At 41.7% G+C, this 26,239-nt stretch overlaps 1 protein-coding gene across 3 annotated transcripts in view; it reads right to left on the bottom strand.

The window, feature by feature from the left end:
• LOC122069773 (4-diphosphocytidyl-2-C-methyl-D-erythritol kinase, chloroplastic/chromoplastic) overlaps positions 1-26,239 on the bottom strand; it is a 50,245-nt gene that overhangs the window by 9,755 nt on the left and 14,251 nt on the right. For all 3 annotated transcript variants that reach the window (XM_042633860.1, XM_042633861.1, XM_042633862.1), the window contains exons 7-9: positions 23,435-23,527; positions 23,244-23,343; positions 23,041-23,140 (exon numbers count right to left, since the gene is read on the bottom strand). In XM_042633860.1, coding sequence (XP_042489794.1) covers positions 23,041-23,140; positions 23,244-23,343; positions 23,435-23,527 — 293 coding nt within the window. The remainder of the gene's footprint in view (positions 1-23,040; positions 23,141-23,243; positions 23,344-23,434; positions 23,528-26,239) is intronic.

Here is a 26,239-nt window from a genome sequence, read left to right as displayed (position 1 = left end):
AAGAATTCTTGAACGGTGAACAACCAGAGCCTATTACTCACTACATCCAAAAATTTCCATTAATGAAACATGTAAATCCATTGAAAAATCAAAAATACGCATGTCCGATGAAATGGTTGTTCTCACAATAAGTGCACTGGCGGGCTGCACAATCAGAAGGCTGTCCACTAGAACCTCGACCAGCCGATCCACGACCCCCCATGACCACGACCACGTCCATGTCCACGTCCATGTCCACGGTTGGCAAGGAAGGCAGAATTATCTTTGGAAGACTGATCAGATTTAGTTGATGAAGTGATACGCTATAGTCACGAATAAGTGTCATTCAAAGTAGGAACAATATTGCCTGTAAGAAAATGGCCTTTACTGCCTTCAAATCATTATTCAAACCAGTCAAAAAAGAAACGAAAAACTCATTCCGCTAAGCCTTCAATTTGTCAATGTCTGCGGTCAAGGGCTGGATAACTTTAAGTTCTTCAACCATTCCCCTGAAAGTATTATAATACTCTGAAAGAGATCTGTCGGACTGGCAAAACTGGAACAGCTTCTCATAAATATCATAAATATGGGTCATGTTCTTTTCTTGAGAGTAAGTTTCCTTCAAATCGTCCCATACTCCCTTTGCAGTAGAGTGAAACATGACATTGGCAGCGACATTTGGTTCCATACTATTCCACGACCAGATTAAAATCGAAGCATTCTCATTCATCCATTCATCATAACCCTTGTCAGATGAGGAAGGAAAATCAGAAGTAGTATACTTAAGTTTATCTTTGGACATTGACATTGTCCGAGGCAGATGCAGTAGTCACAGAGGTAGTAGTCTTGGTCTCAAGCATGAGAACCAAAAATAAAGTAGACAGCCGCAAAACTACCAAAAAAAAAAAAAAAAAAAAAAAAAAACAACAAATCACACCTGAACCACAGCGACTGGCGCTAGAGCCCTTGCAGGAATTAATTAGGTCAAAGGAGATGGCTGCGGTGGATATCTGGCTTTCACCCAGGAGACCCGGGTTTGATAAAAAAAGATGGCTGTGATCCAAGGTCTTTAAATCTTCAGCATAGTACCAATAGAGCACGATCCATACACCAAATAAATCACTCCATGTGATTTAATACATAGTAGAGGTAGCAATAGGTGGCTGCACACCAGAAGATTTTAGCACAAAAATGAGATCAGCAGGGAGTGTTTTGAAAAGCTTGATTTGATTACAGAGGCTCTAATACCATGTTACAATCCCAGATACCTGTAAACAAACTAGAGAAAAGAGAAAAGAAGAGAAGAAGAGAAGAAGAGAGAAAAAACCAAAAGACTCCCAAAAGGAGTAACCTGCGATCTCTCCAGAATGGATAGTTCGTTGGTTAGTTCCTATTTTATATATTAAAATACAAAATAAAAAGTACAAAAATACAAAAATACCCCCACAACTGTACGGCAGAACCCTAACACAATAACTAGAACCGATAGGATAGAAAAGCCCCTATCGGTCCGGGAATTAGCACTAAAACCCTATCGGGATTAACGCTAAACTCAACAAACAGGATGTGAGCTATATGGATGGCTAACTTCTTGTCACAATACAGCCACATAGGGTCTTCAAAAGCAACACTTAGATCACACAAAAGACTCTTAAGCCACATCAGTTCACAAATCCCCTAGGCCATGGCACGATACTCAGCTTCTACTCTAGAACGAGAAACAACATAATATTTCTTACTACGCCAAGTGACGAGATTGCACCCAAGAAAGGAACAATATCCAGGCGTAGATCACTGATCGTCCACAAATCCAGGCCAGTCAACATTAGTGAAAACTTCTACCTTCAAGTGCCCCTTTTTGGAGGAGAAAACCTTTTCCCAGGATCAGACTTTAAATATCTCAAGATGCGATACACAACGTCAAGATGAGATGTCCGGGGACCATGGAGGAAGTGACTAACAATCCCTACAACATAGGCAATATAAGGCATAGTGTGGGACAAATAGATCAGTTGGCAAACAAGTCTCTGATACTATTCTTTATCAATCTCACCCTATGAGCTGCTGAGTTGATGGATGACTTCCATGGAAGCATCTACAGGCTTACAACCAAGCATACCAGTCTCACTAAGGAATTCTAACACATACTTCTACTAGGATATGAAGATACCCTCATCGGACCTTGCAACTTCGATCTTAAGGAAATACAAAGTGGCCCCAAATCTTTAGTTTCAAGCTCTGCTGCTAATAGGGCTTTGAGATTAAAAATCTCCTCAGCATTGTTCCCAGTACTTACTAAATCATCAACATTGACGGTTAGAGTAGTAATCTGGTTAACTTCTTGATTTATGAATAGGGTATGATCTGCTTGACTTTGTTCGTACCCAAAGCCTTTCATGGATCTCATGAACCTACCAAACCATGGTTTAGGAGACTGCTCTTCTTCAACTTACAAACAATGACCAAGAGTGGATGAAGATGCAAACCCAGGAGGAACATCTATATAGATTTCCTCTTCAAGGTCCCCATTGAGAAACGAGTTCTTAACATCTAACTGTTAGAGATTCCATCCCAAATTGGCAGCAATGGATCGTATTGCCCTAACAGAGTTTATCTTTGCAACAGGTGCAAACATTTCTTGGTAATCAATCCCATAGGTTTGGATGAAACCTTTAGCTATCAAGCATGCCTTGTCCCTCTAAGAAAAAAGTCACATCTGCCCTTTGCTTGACCATAAAGATCCATTTGCACCCAACCAACTTCTTCCCTTGAGGAGGAATGACAAGTTCCCAGGTACCATTTTTGTCTAATGCCGACATTTCCTCAACCATAGCAGCTTTCCACTTCAGATTATGATGGCTTCTTTCCAACCCTATGGAACAAAGACAGAAGACAACAAAGCAACAAAGGCCTTATAGGAGGAGATAGTGACACATGAGAAACAAAATGGGAAATAGGTTATTGGATACAAGAACGAACTCCCTTGCTAACAACAATAGGAAGACCATCCGCTAAGGGAGCAATAGTTACAATATCAAGAAAGGGAGGCTTTGAGGGAGCATTAGGATTATCAGAGACAATATCAAGTATGGGAGATAGTATTACCTGATACTGGCGGATCCGATGGAGGTGCTTCAGATGGGGTACGGTTGGTCGCTAATGGTGTCTTTTTCCTTGAATCTTTAAGTGCAAGTGATCACATCTCTTACAAGTTGATTTGGCTGAACTAGTGGCTCCCCCTGAATAGGAGACATCAATAACTAAAGAAAGCTCTTCCTCAAGATTCTCCCCTTGAAGAGGTGATGCAAAATATGCCTCGGACATGAAAAGTGACATCCATGGTGACATACATGGGGTGAGTAGGAGGGAGATAACACTTAATACCCATTTTGAGAGGTCAAATATCCAAGAAAGACACACCACAGGGAACGAGGAACAAGTTTGGAGCAAGAGGTAGAGGATTTATGGGCAAAGCAAACACACCCAAAGACCCGGAGAGGGAGACTTAGAGGCTTGAAATTAAGCACACTAGAAGGGACCCGGTTAATAAGGTGGGTAACAGTGAGAACGGAATCACCCCAGATGCATTTGGGAGCACCAGTAGCAAACATGAGTGCCCTAGTGACATCAAGGAGATGACGGTTCTTGTGCTCAGGAATCTCATTTTGTTCAGGTGTCCGAACACAAGAGGTCTGGAAGAGAATGCTATGAGAGTCAATGTATTTCTTAAAGGTGCCAGCTATATACTTCGTGCCATTATCACTACGAAGGACCCAAATAGTGGCCTTGAAATTGTGTTCGAATCATGGCATGGAAAGACTGAAAACAAGAGAAGGCCTCATACTTACTATGCAAGAGATACGTCCACATAAGATGAGTACAATTATCAGTATTAGTAATAAAACAACAAAAGCCATTCCTATCAATTGTCCTGGAAGGACCCCACAAATCAAAATGAATAATTGAAAATGGAACATTACTTTTATCATCAGTAGGGGGATAAGATTTCTGTTTATGTTTAGCAAACTCACATACATCACACTTAAGTTATTCCAAACCACAATGTTTAACTAATAGCAAGAAGAAAAGGGACACATGCCTTTAGGGTTTTTTTCTTGCGATGATAGGAGAGAGAGGAGAAAGGGGCTCTGAGGCAGGGGCTAGGGTTTTAGGCAATGGCCATCCCCTTGAACATGGAAGACAATCTCTGATCATAGATTATCTGCATCCATGCTCTATGCTTTCTCTAGGAATAGACGAGGCTTTGGGGACTATAGCGCCTCCCCAATCTATTGAGGCCATCGATATTGCAGCGGTTCCCCAATCTCTTGAAGCTATAAGGATTGTAGCAGCTCCCCAATCCGCTAGGCATGCTGATCCACCAATTGATTGTCTAGGCCAAAAAAAATTTTATGTAAAGGTAGTGAGTAGCGCCTTGCGGGAGGTAGATGATTTACCAAAGCCGATCTATGCTGGTAATTCAACGAAGGTGATTATACCTTAAGAGGCTTATGAACAACGTCTTGATAGGTACTGTCTTATTCTTATGGGAAGATTAAATTTCCGGCATACTTCGCTAGATGAGATAAAGAGGGAGTCATAGAACTTGAAAGGCAAAAGTCATGGTGCCTATGGGGAAAGGGTTCACAATCTTTCAGTTTGACATTAAAGGGGGCATGGTAGCAATATGGCATAGAGGCTCTATCAAACTAGGAGGCCAATTTGTGAAATTTCAGAGATGGAGATCTGATTTCAACATCCATGAGAAGCAGGCAAATATAAACTGGGTATGGTCAGATTCCCTGATCTTCCATTGGAATACTAGCATGAGAAGGTGTTGCTGGCGATGGAAAAGGCGAAAGGGAGACCTAGTGCACTTGACCGGCAAACAAAAAACGTGCTGATATGACCTTTACATTGCTAACACCTTCGCTGAGAGAGAAGAGCACCTGATCACCTGCCAGATTGACTTCTTCCTTACTAGAAGGTCTGACAAAGTACAGTGTAAGGATTGTAAGTTTATACCTGGAGAGGGCTTAACAACACAACATAGACTACTTATCTTGCCGAAATGTAAGTCTAACAGAGCTATTTGCCCAATGGTAAGGTGGTGGAGATTGAAAGGTAATTTAGCTGGGTCTTTTACAGATAAAGTGGTGAAACATGGGAAGTGAGAGTTTGAAGGAGGCACCAACTCAATGTGGACTTATATGGCAGATTGCATTAAAAAGGTTGCTAAAGAGGTATTAGGGATGGCTAAAGGTATTCGGCAATGCCCTATAAAGACTTGGTGGTGGGATGAGGAAGTACAGGCTGCCATCAAGACTAAGAAGGTTAGTTTTAAGATTTGGTAGAGGTCTGGGGCGGTGAAAGATAAAAAAAGATATAAGGCTAACAGAAATGTGGCTAGGAAGATTGTGAGAAAAGCTCATGCAAAGAAATATGATGACTTGTACAACAATTTGGATACCAAGGAAGGGGAGAATGCTATCTACAAGATAGCCATATTTAGGGAAAGAAAGAGTAAAGATCTCGATCATGTTCGATGTATTAAAGGTGATGACAATAGAGTGCTTGTTAAGGATTAAGATATTTTTCTTTTTTGGATGAATAAACAAATTCGACCCAGGAGGAAAGAATATACAAGGGGGGAGAAGAAGGGGAGGGGGAGGATCATAAGCTATAAAACACAGGGCAAGGGCCCAGAGACAGGGAGACCCCAGGACACAGCAGTGAGCCTGCTCCCTGAGGATAGCACGATTCAAATGGCTTAGGCAACCAAGTTTGGAACTAACATCAAAGTAGATGGCTTTCCAAATCTAATCAAACGAGCGGGAGTTGGGCATCCATCAATGCAGATTGCGCTCCATCCAAATATGACTAATCGTAGCACAAAAGGCAAGCCTCCCTACTATATAACAAATAGAGGGCCCATGAAAGGTCATTTCCACTTAGATCCACTCTATTTAATGGGAGGATAGGTCTGTGGGAAGGCCAGTAGAGGCTAAGGACTCTCTTCCAGTTGGTGGAGAAGGGGTAGGAGAAGAAGAGGTGGTAACCATCTTCAATGCCATTCCAATAGATACAATAGGCACGGGGGACCTGGATGTGACGGTGGAGGAGGAAGGACTGCGTAGGGAAGCAGTAGGAGAGGGCATGCCACACAGTGAAGCTGTGATGGGGGATGTGGCCTTTAAACTAGACGATGTTTCTCCAAGGAATAAGAGGGGCTTTGGACTTAATGAGGTCCCAAGAAGACGCCGACGAGAATAGCCCCCAAAGAGGAATGGTTTAGAGGACAAGATCATCTCTACCTCTATGGCACGGGGGAATAGGGGGAAGGGAGGCCCAGAAATCAACAAGAGGGGGAGGGGAAGAAGGAGAAATCCAAATGCCATATGTAAGGATGGAGAAGACTTTGGCAGAGCGGTTCAAACTAGAGTAGTAATTCTAGAAGAGACCAGAGGAAGGAGGATACCAGCAAAGAGAGGGTCAAGCCAAAGGGAGGTCATGGTACCATTGCCAATGGCGCAAGAGATAGCGCCTATGGCGGTAGGCCGGGAGGAGAGAATTTTACGCCAGATCCAAGAGGCATTAGGGGAAGGAGGGACAAACCAGATTGAGTTGTTTTTCAAAGGGTGGAGAGTAGACCCAAGAAACCCAGATACTATTACTTTTGAAGGCAATCTTCCAAGTGAGCTTGAGAATGCTAGCATAGTTGGCATCGTCAAGTCTCCGAAGGCCAAGCCCACCTTCAGATTTGGGAAGACAGACTTGGTCCCAACTCTTAGGGTGAAGGAATTTGGAGGAATCAGCTCCTTTCTAGAGGAAGGAGCAAAGGAGGCTCTCAATGGATTTGGTGACAAAGGCCAGAAGCACAAAGATACATGGATTGGAGAATGGAGCGAATAAGCACGAGGCGACCAGCATAGGAGAGGAGTTTGGCCTTCCAGAGTTGGAGCCTTTTACTCAGCTGGTCAAGAATAGGGGAATAGTAGTGGGTGGAGAGCCTAGAGATGATAAGAGGAAGACCAATGCACTTGACAGGAAAAGAGTAAGGGAAAACCCAATGATCTGAAGGAGAGCCCGGGTGTAATCCAAAACACTAGAGAGAAAGAGGTTAGATTTATGTAGCTTGACACGGAGGCCAGAGAGGGACTGGAAGAGATGGAGGGAGGACATAATGGAGGAGATGGAGGTGGGGTCCGCCTTGGAGAACATCATGAGGTCATCGACAAAGGCGAGATAAGTGAGAAGGGGCTTGCATTTAGGGATGGGGCAGATGGGATGAAGGTTAGTGGAAGATTGGAGAAAGCAGGAGAGGAGCTCAAGGGCAATGGAGAAAAGGGGGAGAGGGGACAACCTTGTCTACTACCAACCGAGGGGGGAAAGTAACCGGCGAGGCTGCCATTGATGAGGATAGAGAAGGAGGGGGAGGAGAAACAAGAAAGGACCCAATGAACAAAAGAGGGCGGGAAGGACATCTGAAGCAAGACTCTAGAGATGTAGTCTCAACGGATAGAGTCGAAAGCTTTATGGATGTTAATTTTGAGGAGGGCAGCAAGGAAATAGGATTTACGATCAAATCCTCTAACAATCTCATGGCTGAGATTGATATTGTCAACAATGCTCCTTCCCCAATGAAGCCAAATTGATTGGGGCTGACCAGGGAGTCAATGACTCTCTGGATTCTGTTGGCCAAGATTTTGACAATAAATTTGTACAATAGATTACAAAGGGAGATTGGCCTGAATCAGATAGGGAATCTGCCCCCTCTTTCTTGGGGATGAGACAGAGGAAGGTGTGATTGATCCTCTGAATCTGGCAGGAGTTGAGAGAATCTTCTGATGGCAAGAACAAGCTCAAAATGGATAATGTTCCAGTAGGCGGAGAAGAATCCCATGCCGAAGCCATCCGGACCAGGGGATTCATTGGATTTGTGGGAGAAGACAACACCAAGAATTTCGTCATCAGAAGGAACGGCTTGAAGGGAGCGGAGGAGATCAGGGGGACAAATTTATTGAGGTTGGGGGGATGGAAGGAGCGGGAGATAAGGAAGAGGGGTGAAGAAGATCAAAATAGAATGAGGTAGCCTCATCTTTAATTTCATCAGGTGAAGGAGGGGGGAACCATCTCTGAAGATGAGCATGGATATGGAATTGGCATTCGTCCTGGCTTTGAGGGACCTATGGAAGAAGGAAGAGTCTCCAAGCTCAAGCCATTTGATGTGGGGTTTTTACCTAAAGAAGCTTTTTTCTTAGGCTAAGAGAACGGAAAGCTCTTCAGAAGTAGCTTTGTCCTCATCGGCAAGGGAGACATGAAGGAGATCCAGCAGAAAGCACTCCCGTCTTGGGCATCCCTCCTTATCTAAGGTTCAATTGATGGTCCCAGTTGTCACTCCCTTTTTTGTATTGAGTATGAGGCTTGTGAACTTGGGAAGCATCATCACTCGACATTACCTACTCGTAGCATGACTCATATTTCATTTTTATTTTCATTAGTTCATTCAGATATTTGGGGACCCTGTCAGTTAGTTTATAGTTAGATTTTTCTTACTTTGTTAGTTTTGTTAATGACCATTCCCGCTTGACTTGGGTCTACTTGCCAAAAGATTGGTCACAATTTCTCTCTGTGTTCACAAACTTTTATCATGAAATAAAAACTCAACTTGATGCTTCAATTAAAATTTTTTGGTTTGACAATGCACTTGAATATACTCAGTAAGAAATCTCTGAGTTTTGTTTATCTAATGGCATGATCCGTCAAACCAATTGCTCATATACTTCTCGACAAAATGGGGTTGCAGAGCGAAAAAATACACCTATTGGAAGTTGCCCGGTCCATTATGATTCACATGCATGTTCCTAAGCATTTTTTTTGTGATACAATTCTTACTGCCTGTTACCTTATTAATCGTATGCCCTCATCTATCTTAGATAATCATACCCCATTTTCTGTTTTATATCCCCATGCATCTTTGTTTAGTCTTCCTCGCATTTTTGGTTGTGTGTTTTGTTTATATTTTACAACCCTAAGTTGATAAATTATCTCCTTGGGCTGTTAAATGTTTATTTCTTGGTTATTCTCAAACTCAAAAAGGGTATAAGCGTTTTGATCATATTTCTCATCAACAATTTATCAGTGTTGATGTTAAGTTCTTTGAAAGTTCTCACTATTCTCCTTTTATTCCATCATTAACTTTATCTGTAGGTTGTAGCTCCTCTTAGTGAACCACCTATTTCCGTTCCTGTATCTCTTGCCGATGAGCCAATTCTTCCCCTACAAGTGTATCAGCGGCATCGGGAGACTATGCCACCATCGTCCATTAACAGTCCCACTCTGCCCACCGACCAGCCTGATCCTGGTACTGCAGGTCCTTCTGACCAAGCTATTGCCCTTCGGAAAGGTACGTGTTCTTTTACTCAAACATCATTAGCGTCCTGTCCTATTGAAAGTTATGTGTCTATTTCTCATATTCCATCTTCTTTTCACAATCTTGCTTTTTCTTTGTCTACTAACTCAATTCCTAAATCCCATTATGAGGCTTTGTCTCAACCTGGGTTGAAAGTAGCTATGGATAAAGAAATGGATGCATTGTTATCTTGTTAGACATGGACTCTTGTGGATTTACCTCCTGGTAAGGATCTTGTGTGGTTTCGATGGGTGTACACTATTAAGTATAATCCTGATGGTTCTGTTCAGCGTCTTAGAGCGCGATTGTTAGCCAATGGATATACTCAAACCTGTGGTGTGGACTATTTTGAAACATTCTCTCCAGTGGCACGGTTGAACTCCATTCACGTTCTTATTTCTTTTGCTGTCAATCTCGATTGGCCTTTCTATCAGATGAATCTCAAAAATGTTATTCCATATGGTGATCTTCAAGAAGTTTATATGGAACAACCTCCAGGGTATGTCGCTCGGGGGGAGAATTCTGATAAAGTATGCAAACTTCACAAGGCCATCTATGGGTTCAAGCAATCACCACAAGTGTGATTTGACAAATTTAGTTCTATTGTTCTTCGTTGTGGGATCTCAAAATGCTACTCTGATCACTCGGTATTTGTTCAGCACTAAAAGTCCAAGATTGTTGTTGTTGTTGTTGTTTACGTGGATGTTATCATTATATCTGGAAACGATGAGGCTGGTATTACTGAAGTTAAAACTTATCTTCATCAGCATCTACCGATGGACTTTGGATCCCTCCTGTATTTTTTTGGCATTGAAGTTCTTCGGAGTAAGAAAGCGATTAACTTATCCCAAAGGAAATATATTCTTAATTTTCTATCTGATACGGAGTTGTTGGCCTCCAAACCGGTTGATACTCCATATCCTATGGACCCTCATCAAAAAGTTTGGAGCTATTGATGGTGAAGACTTTGAAGACAAACATCAATACAGGAGATTAGTGGGAAAACTTATTTACATCATTATCACTAGACTGGATATATCATTTGTCGTTGGAGTGGTTCGTCAATACATGCAATCTCTCAAAAAAATACATTGGGTGGCAATCTGTCATATCTTGAAGTTTTTTAAAGGAGCTCCAGGGAAGGGCTCGTCTATCGTCGTCCCCATCAGGGTGTTGATTTGACTGGCTTCTCTGATGTTGATCAACCACTGGCTGTTGCACATTTTGTGGGTGGTAATCTTGTTACTTGGCGAAGTAAAAAACTACATACGGTTGCTAGGTTCAGTACTGAAGCTGAGTATCGTGCCATGGCTCATAATGCAGCTGAGTTGATGTGGTTAAAATCATTACTTCATGAGTTAGGTTTTCCAGTCACTCAACCTATGAAGATGTTAAGTGATAAACAGGAAGGTATTAATATTGCAAGTAATCCTATGTTTCACAAGCGCACTAAGCACATTGAAGTAGATTGTTATTTTATGCGTAATGTTGTCATGATGAAGCTGATTATCACTCCATTCATTGCTTCCTCTGACCAACTCGGTGATATGTTTACCAAGCCCTTGTTTGGTCCTGCCTTCAGAAAAGATGTTCCAAGCTAGGCATAGCTAGGCATGAGTGATTTGTATGCTCCAGCTTGAGGGGGAGTGTTAAAGGTCACATGAACCCTTTATACCGTGGGGTTACAAAGGGTACATGTGTGAGTCAATGGAATCTCTTGGATGCCTTGGCTCTCACTCTAAGCTTATTTCCTCGTTTATTTGTTTCATATTAGTATTAGGAATCTATTTTAAGTTTATTTCCTAGTTAAGGTAAATTACAATATTTCTTACTTTCCTTTTTACTTGTAATAAGTTTTAGTTATAAATAAGAAAGGTAAGGGAGACTGCTGGTTCACAGAAAGGGAGACTGCTGGTCACAATTCTGTGAACCAGTAGTCTCGATTCTCTTCTTCCTTTTCTCTTGCGATTGTTGGGTGCTTGTTTTGCATATTGTTACAAAACCTTTACCAGAGATAGGGGACAAAGAAACATCAGCAACATGTACCTTATCCCGACCAGAACAAGGATTATAAGTACGAAATACCTCAAATCTACTTGTCATGTGATCAGTAGTACCCAAATTAAATAACCATAAGGGAGAAGCATAGGAAAAAACAAGGAAGCTACCTAATTGAGCAAGATTGGACACAGGAGAGGGGGCAAGAGGAGTGCCTAACTATGTTATTAGTTTCTTGAGAGCAGCCATTTGATCCGGAGAGAACGGTGCAGTAGAAGGGGCACTATCAACAATTTCAGACAGATGGGCCCGGGGGTCTTGTTTTCTAGGTTTGCTATTACACCCCACCTTTGGAATGACCATGGAGCTTCCAGCAAGTTTCCCTGGTATGGCGAGGGCGACCACAATAATCACACTAAAAAGTCTTACCGGGGGGGGGGGGGGGGGGGTGAGCCCCTTAGAGGAGTCCTTTGCAATACTGGCAGGGGGCATTATGATGCAAGGGACAATGATCCTCAGACAAAACCATATTATAGCCTGGAGAGTCGGAAAAATGTCATGCCTAGAATCTGCACCCTGACCTAACCATACTCAGGATTGAGACTTGTCAAAAAGTCATATACCTGTCCCATTTCACGCTCCTTCTAAAAGGTAGCAGCATCAGCAGGGCATACAATAGGGACTGGGTGATAAAAATCTAGTTGTTGCCATAAAGTTCATAAGGTGGAATAGTTAGTAAGAGAACATTTTCTGACTGGTGGAACAAACATTACGGCGGATCTCATAAATTTAAGGGTAGTTCCCCCCCTAAGAATAGGTTTACTTGATTGCATCCTATAGTTCCTCAACATAGTTGAACAAAACGAAGCTCGTTGATAGTAAGCTCCATACAGTTGAGCAGAAATGACATAACAAGGGCATCATTGGCTAACCAGGTGTCAGCAACAAGAAGATTTATGGGTTGGCTAATATCTCCAGTGAGAAGACCAGAGAAGTTTCTCCCAAGGATTGTAAGTAGGCAGGTAGGCACGAGAACACATGAGTTAGTTTTGACCATTAAGTTTGATGGGTCAAGGTTTGAGAGAGAATTGGATGCCTGAACGGCGACCATCTGGGACCCCAGAGGAGACACCACTACTGGCATCATCAGTCACCATAGTCAAAACTCAGAAGACTAGAAGAAGACACATGGAGGGAAGAGCATGGCAGCAACAAATGTGGCGGAGACACTTGCGGTGAGGCGCAACAACCAGGAGGATCACGGGGATGCGTTAGGCAGCAGCAGTGCTTGGCGGTGGTGGTGCAAGGAGGCGCAGAGAGCAACGACAACGCGAGGGGTGCTAGGCGAAGGCGGCACAAGGAGCCGTAAAGAGTGGAAGCAGTGCTGCAGGCGCAAGGCGGCAATGGCAGAAATTAGAGGGCAGTGGTGGCGTAAGACTCTAGCAACAGAGGATCCATGTGGAGTAGCGACAGTGAAAGGAAGCGTGGCTGATGTAGATCAGACTTGCACAAGGAAGGAGTTGTTAGCCCCATGAAACCAAGCCCAGCCTTGGTTCATCAAGGGCATTCCAACCCCCATCGACTAGCAGATTTCAGCCCAGATTGCAGCCCAGATTTGGGTACAGATTTGGTTTCCGTTTTGGGTCCTTCTGGCCATCTCAACAGCTCCATCAACCCAATCTCTATGCAGCCCCAAACCCAGAGAACACTGTTTACGAAGTTACTATGCACGTGAACAGTAAATTCTACAAGTTTGGTTACCAAAAGATCTTCCAAGATTCATACAGCTGTCCTTTAGTTGGTGGAAAGTAACCTTAAGAAGTATATCTACAGCAACTTACTTTTAAAATAAGAATAGTTTCTATTTTTGTTAGTTCCTAGTTTCCTATTTTGTTAGTCAATTACTTTCCTATTTGTAACTAGGATAGTTTCCTTTTTATTGTTCAGTTAGTTTCTAATTTTTGTTGAGCTTGGCTAGCAAGTTAGACACAAATTAGAAAGTCCTATTTAAAGCCCATTGATTATAATGAAAAAAAAAAGATTGAAGTTTATGAAAATTGAGTGCTTACTCATATGGCTGAGATAGCTATTAATTTGAGGGGTGAGATGCCCATTCACTAAATTCTCTTTTCTGTTCTTTTCTTTACTTTGTTTGTGAGAGATTGAGAGGCCATTGCAAGTGTATTGAAGACCTTAAGAGCATCCACAGATCAGATTGGAGTACTGCCCAGAAACAAGGATCGATTCAGTCCTTCCCTCAATTTTCCTTTTCTGGTTCCTGTCCCAGATCTCCCAGCCCACAGAACTGTTGCTGTAATACATTTTGTTGAATGTTATTATAACTAGGACTATGACTTGGTTTACTTAGACTCATGTAAGAACTAGGACTTCTACTCATGTAAGGATTAGGACTTCTATCTTACTATAAATAAAGAAGGGACTGTACCCACTGTGGAACAAGTCCAAATTTCCCCAATTCTACATGGTATCAGAGTAGGTCTGATCACCAGTGCCAAACCCAAAAATCCCAACCCATTACCATGTTTCCTCCTTATGCTTTAGCCCTCAGCCGCTGCCCAGTCCCACGACTCTCCCTACCACTGCCAATAGCCTCAAACTCCATCACCGCTGCAACTAACCTCTCGCCTCAACCCCATCGCCTGAACCCCATTGCAGAACACTCTCGCAGCCGACAAACCATGCCTGCAACCTTCGACCGTCACAAAGCCGACCAAACCGACAATCATCTTCGTTGTTCCCTGCAACTGCAACCATCGTCAACCTCAAGCAGGTCCCTCAAACCTACGATCAACTTCGGTGCAACCCTGCCTCCCATCCCTGCAATCACAACCACCTGCAACCCTCTGCTGCCATACACAAACCAGTCCAGTGCTAACTTCATCGCTGCAACCTCTGAGCCAATCATCGCGACCTCTACTCGCTGCATCCAACTCCTAAACTGACTCCAATTCCAACTAATCCTATTTCAAAACCCAAACCGACCTACCTCACACCTATACCAGTCCAAACCCAACCCAATACCTAAACCTAAACCCAACCAACCCAATACCTATATCTATTTCGAAACCAACCCAAACCAATAACTAATTCAAACCCACCTTAACTCTCCTAAACCAACTTGACCCACTCCTAATCCAACTAGAACTAGCCCAAACCAACTCCTACACCAACTAACACCTAATTAACCCAACCCCACCCTATCTCCCTATGTGCTAGCCTACCCATCTCACCCTACCGAATCCCCTACATCTACATTACCTTGCGCCCCAAATTCTCTTTGTAAGGAGGGGCGATTTTGTCTCTCATAGGCTCTCTCCCTCAGTGGTGAGTGTTCGCCAACTAGGGGTCATTGTCTTGGCATCGTTCATACCCTATCTCTATGCTTAATTAAATCTGGCTTGGTCGTCTTTTCTTGTGATTGCTTATTGACTCTGCACCCATGGTGTCTAAGGATTCTGGGACATCAGTTACTCAAGAAGGTGGGGGTCGTTCTTTTGGTCATGACTATCCCCTCTTCCCTACTAGCACTATCAAGTTGGATGGGAGCAACTATCTGATTTGGTCTTTGTCTTACTACCTGTCGATTGCTGGTTGTGGTTATGCCGGATTTCTCATAGGTGATTCAGTATCACCTTCTATTGCTCGGACATATCTATTACTTGATTCTACTGCTAAAATCTGGAAAGCCGCTAAGGCCACCTATTCCCATGTGGGAAAGCGTGCCCAATGTTTTGAACTGAGGAAAAAGGTCCATTGGGCTACTCAGAAGGAGCTTTATGTGGCTCAATATTACTAATCTGCAGGGTATGTGGAATGAGATTGATTATTATGAGACTTATCAACCTATTTGTGAGTCTGATGTTGTTGGGTTTAAGAAGCACGAGGAGCTCTGTCTTTATGATATCCTAGCAAGTATCAATGTAGAATATGACCAGATTAGGGTTAATGTGCTTAATTGTGATCCATCACCCACCCTTGAGGAAGCCTATTCGATCATTCAAGCTGAGGAACAAAGTCGATATAAGATGCTATAACTTGTTTCTCAGAATCATCTACTCTTGTTTCCTCTATCGGTACGGGTTCCCGACCTATTACTTCATCATCTTCCAACAAGCCAAGTGTCAAATGTGACTATTGTGGCAAGGAGCGTCACACTAGGGAAACTTGTTGGAAGCTTCATGGATGTCCTACCAATTCTCGTGGGCATAATCAGGGTCGTGGGAAGAACACTCTGGCAAATCAGTCCGAGACTATAGTTGATGGTGCATCCTTCTCTACTGACGAAATGGATATGCTTCGTCGTATTTTGCTTCAGATGGGATCATCTGCTTCTACTGATGCCACTACCTCCCACTCAGCCCACTCAGGTACTATAGTTTGTGGTCATGGAACATCTATAGCCTCCCAATCCTAGATAATCGACTTTGGGGCTACTAATCAGTGATCACATGATACCTTCTTTTCTACCTATTGTCCCTCTTCAGGTAATACCAAAGTTCATGTTGCTAATGGTTCCCTTTCACCTATTGATGGGTCGGGTTCTATTTGGTGTTCTCCTTCGTTATCATTGTCCTCTGTGTTACATGTTCCTAAGTTTTCTATTAATTTACTATCCATTGATAGTATTACGAAGCATTTGATCTGTAAAGTCACTTTCTTTCCTACTCATTGTGTGTTTTAGGATTTGGCAACAGGGGCACCGACTGACAATAGTAAAATGAGTGGTGGTCTCTATTACGGTATTACCTAGACAGTGGTCCCTCCTAGGACCTACACACTTCATCTGATTTGGCACTCTCTGACTTTCTGGGTCACCCCCATGGGGAACTTTATCTAGATTATTTCCAACATTAGTTTAAACATTGGAATAAGGACCAATTTATCTGTGATGCGTGTGTTTTGAAAAAAAAAAAAACTCAAAATGTTTATCCTCTTTCTGATAATAGAAGTACTGTTCCTTTTGCTTTAATTCATTCCGATGTCTAGGGACCTGCTCGTCATGTCTCTGTTTCTAGCTATCGATGGTTTGTTACTTTTATTGATTGCAATACCCGTTCTACTTGGATTTGATTTATTTATTGCACCATAAAAGTGAGGTTTCCAGTGCTTTCGGGAATTTCATTGCTTGGTTAGGACCCAGTTTGATGCTAAAATCAAGATATTGCGAACTGACAATGGGAAGGAATATATAGATGGTTCCTTTCAGTCGTACTTGGTTGATCATGGGATAAATCCATCAGACTAGTTGTGTGGATACTTCAGAGCAGAATGGTGTGACTAAAGCAAGAATTGCCATCTACTTGAGGTTGCTCACTCCTTGATATTTGAGATGCAAGTCCCAGCTCCATATTGGAGTGAGGTTGTTCTTCACTACTGCCTATCTCATCAATAGGATAACTTCACGGGTACTTGGTTTTAAGAGTCCCATTGAGTTGTTATCTGGGTCTCGTATTTTTGTTATTCCTCCCAAGGTCTTTGGTTGTGTTTGCTTTGTTCATAATCATCAAGTTCCAGGCAAGCTTGATCATTTTGGACTGCAGTGTATTTTTGTGGGCTATTCTCCCACTCAGAAGGGATACCTGTGCTATCATCCTCCTTCTCGACGGCTCTTTATTTCCATGGATGTGCTATTTCGTGAGACTGAGACTTACTTTCCACCTCTTCAGGGGGGAGTCTGTTGGTGAAGAAGTGATTTAGATTCCTACTTTTAATTGTCATTTACACCTTACCATAAATGATAGTGCTACTCAGAGGGATACTGGAATAAAGACTACTATTTTAGAGGCTCCCATTTGGGAGGAGCCACAGATAAAGCAGAAAACACAGTATGGTCCAGTGATATGGGTATCTCGAAAAAAAAAAAAAAAAGAACAAAACTACCACTCATATTACAACTGCTACTCCATTGCTTCCTGATCCCGAGTCTTCTCTTCCAAGTATAATCTTTCCCCCTACTTTTGATCAGTCTCTGGATGTTCTTATTGCTCATAGAAAAGGTAATAGGACTTGTACTCAGCATCCTATTTCTAATGTGGTGTCATATAATGCTCTCTCCCTATCATATCATGCATTTGTGTCTTATCCTCTGTTTCTATTCCTAAAACCTAACAGGAGGCAAATATAGAACCTAAGTGGAAGGAGGCAATGAATAAGGAGACGGGAGCTCTTCACAAGAATAACATATGGGATCTGGTTGTGCTTCCCCTACAAAAGCGACTAGTTGGCTGCAAATGGGTGTTCACGGTCAAGCATAATGTTGATGGAACTGTGAATCAATACAAGGCAAGACTGGTGGCAAAGGGATTTACTCAGACTTCTGGGATTGATTATCAAGAGACCTTTGTACCTGTAGCAAAAATGAATACAGTTTGAGTTATCATCTCCTCTGCAGTGAACCAAGGATGGGAGCTACAACAACTGGATATCAAGAACGCCTTTCTTCATAGAGAGCTGACTGAAGAGGTGTATATGGGCATTCCACCAGCATACTCTAGTTTAAAAACACAAGGCAAGGTGTGTAAACTGAAAAGAGCTCTGTATGGATTGAAGCAATCTCCCAGGGCATAGTTTGGTCGTTTTCACAAAGCTACGATAGTTGTTGGCTTTACACAAAGAAATGCTGATCATACACTATTTATTAAAAAGGTGGGTGATCAGAGTACTGTACTGATAGTACATATGGATGATATTATTGTTACTGGCAATGATACAGATGACATCTCTAAGCTCAAGGCCTATCTTGGTAAGGAGTTTGAGATCAAGGACCTGGGAAGACTGGAATACTTTCTTGGAATTGAGGTGGCACATTCAACCATGGAAACTGTTCTCTCCCAGAGAAAGTATACCTTGGACCTCCTCTCAGTGACTGGTATGTTAGCGTGTAAACCCTTGGATACTCCTATTGAGGCTAACTCTCATCTCAGAAGCAAGGAAGGTGAACCTGTTGATAAAGGTCATTATCAAAGACTCGTTGGAAGACTCATATATCTATCCCATACAAGACAGCTCATGCAGTTTAGTGAGTCAATACATGCATGATCCCCATTCATCACGTATAGATGTCGTGAACCAGATTCTAACCAGATTCTTACGTACTTGAAGACAGCACCAAGAAACGGCATTTTATTCCCTCCAACAGATCACATAAGGATTGAGGCATAAACCGATGTTGATTGGGCAGGTTCTTCAGATGATTGTCGATCTACTACTAGCTACTGTACATTTGTTGGTAGTAACTTGGTTACATGGCGTAGTAAGATGCAATCAGTTGTGGCTAGATCAAGTGCAAAGTCTGAGTTTCGAGTTATGGCACACAGGATTTGCGAGCTACTTTGGTTGCAGAGTCTCCTTCATGACCTAGGAGTATCCATCCAGGAGCCGATGTTATCATATTGTGGTAATAAGTCAGCCATCAATATTGCACACAACCCTGTCCAACATGATCGTACGAAAAATGTCGAGATCGATAGGCATTTCATCAAAGAGAAGTTAGAGCAAGGACCGATATGTACTCTTTTTATGCTAAGTGAAGATCAGCTAGCAATTATTAGTACAAAGGGACTCAGTAGTAAATCCTTTTATTTTATTTTGTCCAAGTTGGGTATGTGTGATATCCAAGCACTAACTTGTGGGGGAGTGTTGAACGTTATTATAACTAGGATTATGATCTAGTTTACTTAGACTCGTGTAAGAACTAGGACTTCTCCTCATGTAAGGATTAGGACTTCTATCTTGCTATAAATAAAAAAGGGACTGTGCCCACTGTGGAACAAGTCCAAATTTCATGAATTCTACACATTTAGGAGGTGATTAAGGGACCCTTCAGGATCACTCGACCAGGGGGAATTGGCCTTTGAAGGCCTGCAGCAGCTCCAGCAATTAATTCTCTCCAAGTTACCTAATCTGGCCCCCAGATTAAGAACCAGCAGATGTCCTCATCTGTGGACAGAATCGAGCATCCTTTGGAGGACTTAATAAGTACCTATAGGAGGACCTTCTACCAGCACATCATCTCCACCTGATCAGCCTGTAGCCAACCGCAGAGTTCCTCCATCCTGCCCAGAAACCTAAAATCTGGGTGCAGTCCTGCTACTGTGTTATTGCATCAATACCAGTCTACTGTTAGCCATCTTTGGAGGCCTTGTTGGCCTCATACCAAGCATCACTTGACCTGGCTTGCTGGTCCATTGAACCATTATTGTGTGAGTTATTTGCCTCTCTTCAACTCAGTCCAGATTTACAGTGTTGGTTGCTATTTTGATTCTTAGATCTGAAACTAGATTCTAAGGTTGGAATGAAGCTTGTTTGTTATTTTAGGGTGGATTTGCCTTAGGGTGAACCTACCTTACATTAGTGGCAGTGGAGGCAGAGGCAGAGGCAGTGGCAGTGCAAGGAGGCAAGGCAACAGAAGAGCAGCACAGGAGGAAGCATGGCAGCACGGCACGGAGAATGGGGTCGCAAGGAGGCACAGGTTAGGATTGGATAGAACTTTGTTTAGTCTACAATGCTAGACTAGGAGGTGAGGGTCCCCACGGGCAGAGAAGAAATCCAAAAAAAGAAAAAAAGGAATTTAGGGTTTTTGGCTCTGATACCAAGTTGAGGACCAGAGGTTTGAGAATGATTTGTCAGTAATGACAGAGTTCATTCTTAATTATAAGAAGAGGATATAACCAAATAGGAAAGTAGAGTATTGCTAACTAAGCATCCCTATCTACAACTACTACAGTAAATAGTAAAAGACTAAGGTAAAAGTAATTACGGTCATCCCAACACTTTCATTAGACTTTGACTTGTATTTGATAGTTGCAAAGAAATTTAGTCAGAGTGCAATAATGATGAAGTAATAAATTAAGAACGAAACTTGTGGTTGACTCTCTGGTTACGCTAAATCAATCTGCCTTTATTGCTAGGAGAAGCATTGCGGATAATATTATTCTCTGTCAAGAAATTATTCGAGGGTTTGACAGAAATCCCCACTCCCCTGCTGCCCTAATGAAAATTAACATCCATAAAGCTTTCAACTCTATAAAGTGGGACTTCATTTGGAATGTCCTTCGTGAGATGGCATTTCCTCCCATTTTCATCAACTGGATTTACTTTTGTATATCTACTCCCCACTTCTCTGTTTTAGTCAATGGTAGCCTTGTTGGTTTCTTTCACTCCTCTGTTGGAATTATGCAAGGCTGCCCTCTCCCCTTTCCTCTTCTCCATTGCCTTGGAAATTCTCTCGTTCCATTCAATCTCCCACCGACCTCCACCTCATCTCTCCCCTTCCCAAGTGCAAAGCCCTCAAGCTTACCCACCTTGCTTTTACGGATGATCCTATGATCTTCTATGAGGCAGACCCGCTTTCCATCCAATCTATCATCTCCTGCCTTTACCTCTTCGAAAGCCTCTCTGATCTTCATATTGACCTCCTTAAATCTCACTGATTCCTATCTGGGGTCTCGATTTCCCAGAAAGCTTCCCTTCTCGACATCTCTAGCTTTGCTTTAGGTTCCTTTCCTGTCAACTTTCTTAGTCTTCCCCTCACCCTTCCAGGCTCTCTACCCATCACTATACTCCAATGCTTGATCTCATCCGCAAAAAGCTTCAACTCTAGAAAGGCAAGATTCTCTCCTTCACGGGTCGTCTAGTTCTCATTAGATCTGTCCTCTAATCATTCTACATCTATTGGTCTAGAGTTTTTCAACTCCCCCAGTCCACCATCAAAGCAATCAAATCCCTAATGTGCATTTTCCTTTGGAAAGGAGGAGAATCGTCCAGATTCCTCCATCCAATTAGTTGATACAAGATCTGTCTCCCTAGATAGGAAGGTGGTCTGGGCATTCACAGAGTTCAAGATGTCAACTCTGTGGGGATCCTTAAGCTCATCTGGAAGCTTGCTTCCAAGTACAAAAGCATTTGGATCTCCTAGGTCTACTCTTCATTGCTTCGCAAAGATGCCCTCTGGACTATCCCCCTTAATCCTAACTCCTGGGTTTGGCATAGCATTCTTAACTTCCGTCCCTTGGCCATCCGTGCCATTCACACCTTTATCTTTGATGGCCTAACCACTTCATTATGGTTGGATAATTGGATAATTGGGCATCCCTTTGGTTTCCTCCTCTCGAAGATAGGGCAAAGAGCCATCTACTCCTCCAGTCTGAATAGAGATTCCATTGTTGCATCTATCATCTTTAATGGGATTTGGTCTCCACCTTCATCCTCCCCTCACCTCTTGAACATTTGGTTGTCTCTGCCTCCCCTTCCCCTTGGCCACCGTGGTAGAGGGGACAAAATCATCTAGTCTCCCTCCTCTTCGGATTCCTTTAGCTCATCAACTTGGAATTTTATTAGATCCCACAATCCTCTCACCCCCTGGCAAAAGATTGTCTGATTTTCTGGTCATACAACAACATCCAAACCTTATCCCAACTTAATGGGGTTAGCTACATTGAGATTCCAAGCAAGTACGAGCACAATGATCCATGCAAAAAGATTGACGGGTTATGGCTAATTATAATAGGTGTCGGCTATCTACCTGATGCACCACTACAAATTAGCCACAGGCTTATAACGACAGACTATAATAAGGTACTGACTGTCTACCTAACGTACCATATAGATTAGTCAAGCCAAAGTGTCCATGCATTAAGTCCACCACGAAGACAATCCATCACCCAACCTACTTTTGTGAAAGGAGGAATGAGATAATGAATTCTTGACAACACCGCTAAGCATGAAAAATAATTAGAAATCAAAAGTCTACACAATAAGAAAATTTCTTTACATTTTTGTATCAACCCATATTCCGATCCATGACCCAATGTCCATCTAAAAGAACTATATGATTCAAAAGTTCCCAGTAAGTTCCCAAGTCTGGTTTTTTGGTCATATCCCCCGTCAAAGTTTCACTGTTTGGAGAGCCCTTTCCAATTGCCTCCCCACTCAATCACTTCTTCTCTACCATCACATTCAGATTTCCCATTCTTGTTGTCTTCACTGGAATGGTTCCAAAGATATAGAACAAATGTTCTTTTCTTGTCCCTTCACTTCCACTATTTGGAAGGGAGTCCTCAGCTCTTGTTGGTTTGGCAGGAGACGTTTTCTCCCTCATCATAGGGAATGGATCTGGATCGACATGACTTTTGAGGGTACTACTATCTATGACACTACTGGCACTTGCCTTTTGTGCCGCTATTAACCATATTTGGATGGAACGAAACCTTCAAAGATGGACTTCCATTTCCAGCTCTTTCGATAAGATTTGGAATGCCATCTATTTTGAAGTTAATTTTAAACTAAAGAAGATTTTTCCCCGTCACATTAAAGACTCCCCAAGGGAACAGGCTCATTGTTGTCTCCTGAGACCTTCCCCCACCCCCCATCCATTCTCTCCCCCCTCCCCTCTAGTTAATTTGTTGGCCTTTTGTTTAGGCCTTTGTTCTTTGTATTTTATTTTTCTTTTCCCCTAGGGGATGTATATTCCTTCTCTCTTTCTCTTTTTGATAATGAACATTTTATTCGCCCAAAAAAAAAAAACACTAAGAAGAATAAATTTTAAAATTTATATTCTATAAATTAATAGTTCATCTACATATATTAAGTATATGTATATCTAACTCACAAAATACATGCATGTATATCACCTTCCTGACATGAAAACAGCGTCATACTGCCCGCAACTAGCCGCAAGGACACGTTGTTTCAACTTTTTAAGGGATGGAAGCACTTCAAACGCAGGAAGCTCTGTAAAGTAGAAACCAAAATAGAATTGATTAACTGTGAAGTTAATCAAAATAAGAGGAAAATATCAGGAAAAAAATATGAAACTTTACAGAACTACTCATACCAAGGTCATTGATACAAACATCTTGAGATATTCCCTTCTCTGAGATCTTCTCCAGCAAAACTAAAGGGTCAACCTTGCTCGTCTGATCCATCCGAAGGTGCTACACAAATTAAATCTGGACTATTAAAGATGGCCTAGGGACTAAATAAGAAAATGCAATAAGTTATTTGGTGAGTTCAAATTTGCAGTGCCTTGTAAACTTCAGCTGTGGAGCACGCTTGTTGTGGCTTTATGAGAACCATTGGCTTGTCCAAGGGTATCAAGGGAGGAAAATCTTGAACAACCTGGCAAAACAGATACATATATCATCATATTCACAGATATATACAGAAAAAAAAAATGCATGGCCAATGAGAAAAATTACAAGGATTTTTTAATCACATTTAACAACCAAAAGTTCTAAGCAAATGATTTTTAATGATCCTTTCCTGCAGATATGTTTCTTTATATGTCTGATAGTGACAGGTAGCAGAGATGATACTAGTATGTATCTTTTCTGCTTCAGTTCAACCAAAGGTTTCATAATGTCTGGCAGTGACTTGTTTAAGGGTGTTCCAACTGAGGTACTGTTAACAAATTGGTGGGGGACCTTTGATTGCATCTATAGACTTCATCAGTTTCCAGGATTCTATGTTTGGTCCCCTTCCCCTACAAGCATGTGATGCTGAATCTTTTATGGTTGCTCTTTGAGTTTCTAGGCAAAACTATTCCATCTAAATTTGAAGTCATCAATAATTGGAGTACAGAGGAGAGTTGTTTATTCTGGTCCCACTCACCCCCCCCCCCCCCCCCCCAAAAAATGTTTATAAGGAAATATCAAGTCCCATAGAGGTGTCTTGGTCATTTAGCAAGAGCTTAGCTTTTCCTTTGTTGGGTTTGGAGTGTCCATCAAACCCAATTTACTAATTGTTAATGAATTAACTAATTTGCATAAAGTTATTGGGCTATTGGTTGTCGTTAGGTTTACAACTAAAACTGTTCACAACAAGGGACAACTAGACATTATTTTCATATGGTCATGGTTCAAGAAGCCGGTCGAAACCTGCGATACGATGGTATCCCTAAAGGTCGAAACGATATGTCCTATGACTTTTAAAAGACACAGGTTTCAATCATGTTTCGAAGAAATTTCCCTTGTTTCGACCAAATCAACTGGTTCGACCATTTGGGTTGAACTAGGTCATATTTATGTTATTTTAAACAAAAACCATTCACTGGTTTCAGCAGATTTCGACCTTCTCTTATGCATTTTTTCTCCGAAGTGTGGGAAACTTGGGAAAACAAAGGAGATTTTCATTTTTTGATTACCAAACTTGAATTTAAGGGTGATTAGTGCTTCCTCTACACAAGAAATACATCTTGGACCAAAAAGGTAAGTCCCAACTTCCCCCAAAAAGCATTTTTTATATATAATATGTTAGTAAATAGGGTAGAATCATGTAATTTTTTTATATGCTGCTTAAGAGGACCCGATCTACGCATTCACGGTGGCCGAATTTTCTTTTTCATGTTAATGCTTTTTTTTTTATTTTTTGTTTTCTGTTTTTAAAAATGCATTTTCCTACAACATTTGTTTTTAAAAAAATGGGTTAATAGTTGGTCTTTGGTGTTCAACTTAATATATGTTGAACACCATCAGCCTAGGTTGGGATACCTAGCTAATGTTGATGATGAATCTTATAGAAGAGCGGTGAGAGACTACCAAAACAATTAGGCCTATAAAATATCATGGGATGCATATGTCTCTCATTCAGAGGAGCGGCTACGACATCTGCAGTGGCATGCAGCTCGTGGAATGGAACCGCCTCTACTTGGAATTGATCACTACTTTCGAGTGTTGAGTAATTGAGTCACTACTATTGAGTGTTGATAGATAACTATTGATGATGTAATATTTTTATTTATTTTGGATCATTTGGATTGTCTTATGTATTGATGTAGAATGTAGACTATATATAGTCATTATGTAGTACAGTTTCAGAATTTAAGTCAACAAGTCAGCGTAATGATTATCGAACCTTTGGTTCACCACACAAGCAAGTCTGTGTTTTTTTTTTTATGAAACTAATGATGTGAATGTGTTAGAAATGTTTAAAATAAGAATTTAAGTCAACAAGTCAGCATAATGATTATCAAACCTTTGGTTCACCACACAAGCAAGACTATGTTTTTTTTTATGAAACTAATGATGTGAATGTGTTAGAAATGTTTAAAATAGGATGTACACAAAAAATAGACAAAAGAAAAAACACTGTTTGGGGATCGAAACATAAGTTTCCACCATACCAGGAAAAACTCCAAGGTATCCTCGAAATTTCCCAGGTTTCAACCGAAATTTCAGTCTCCCCAAGGGTCGAAACCCGATACCATGAACCTTGCATATAGTTATCATATTTTGTGTGCCTAGGAATACCCTTTCCTCTTCAAAAGTACTATTCCACTTACTGTTTTGTTTTCTTGTTAGTTTGAGTTCTCTTATTTACCAATCTGCCATTAATTTTTAAATATTTGGTGATTGAAAACTTGGATGGGCCCAAAAGCAATCCGGTTTTGGGACCCAGATCTGCATCAAGTGGGATTTTCATCCTTTGAGATGCTGATTATTGGAAAATATTTGTCCACATGGAATGCTACATGTGAGGGGAGATTGTTGTCGTTATTATGTGCTCAAGTCATCAGTTGGTGATTCTTATCTGCTCAAGATTATTCCAATGATGAATATTATCGTTTATTTTTCATGTCTTTAACAACTACTTTATCTTTTGAAGATGGTTATATCCAACGACCAACCTGATGTTGTTTGGTATATTCAGCAACTAGATGTTTGATCCCCAGCAACCTGATGTTACTACTCTATTTAGGAAGACCTCTGTTCGAGGCTCGGGAGTGCATTTGATGTAGCTATTGGATGCTACACTTCTATTTGAGATGTTGTTGGAGCGCCTTCTTTGGAAGGGCTTTTGGTGTTGCTATGATATTTTAGGTCGTAGTTAGTA

This window comes from Macadamia integrifolia, unplaced genomic scaffold, assembly GCF_013358625.1.
Source record: "Macadamia integrifolia cultivar HAES 741 unplaced genomic scaffold, SCU_Mint_v3 scaffold706, whole genome shotgun sequence".
NCBI lineage: Eukaryota > Viridiplantae > Streptophyta > Magnoliopsida > Proteales > Proteaceae > Macadamia > Macadamia integrifolia.
The sequence above is the reverse complement of the archived record's forward strand: the minus strand, read 5'-3'. Positions and strand labels throughout refer to the sequence as shown.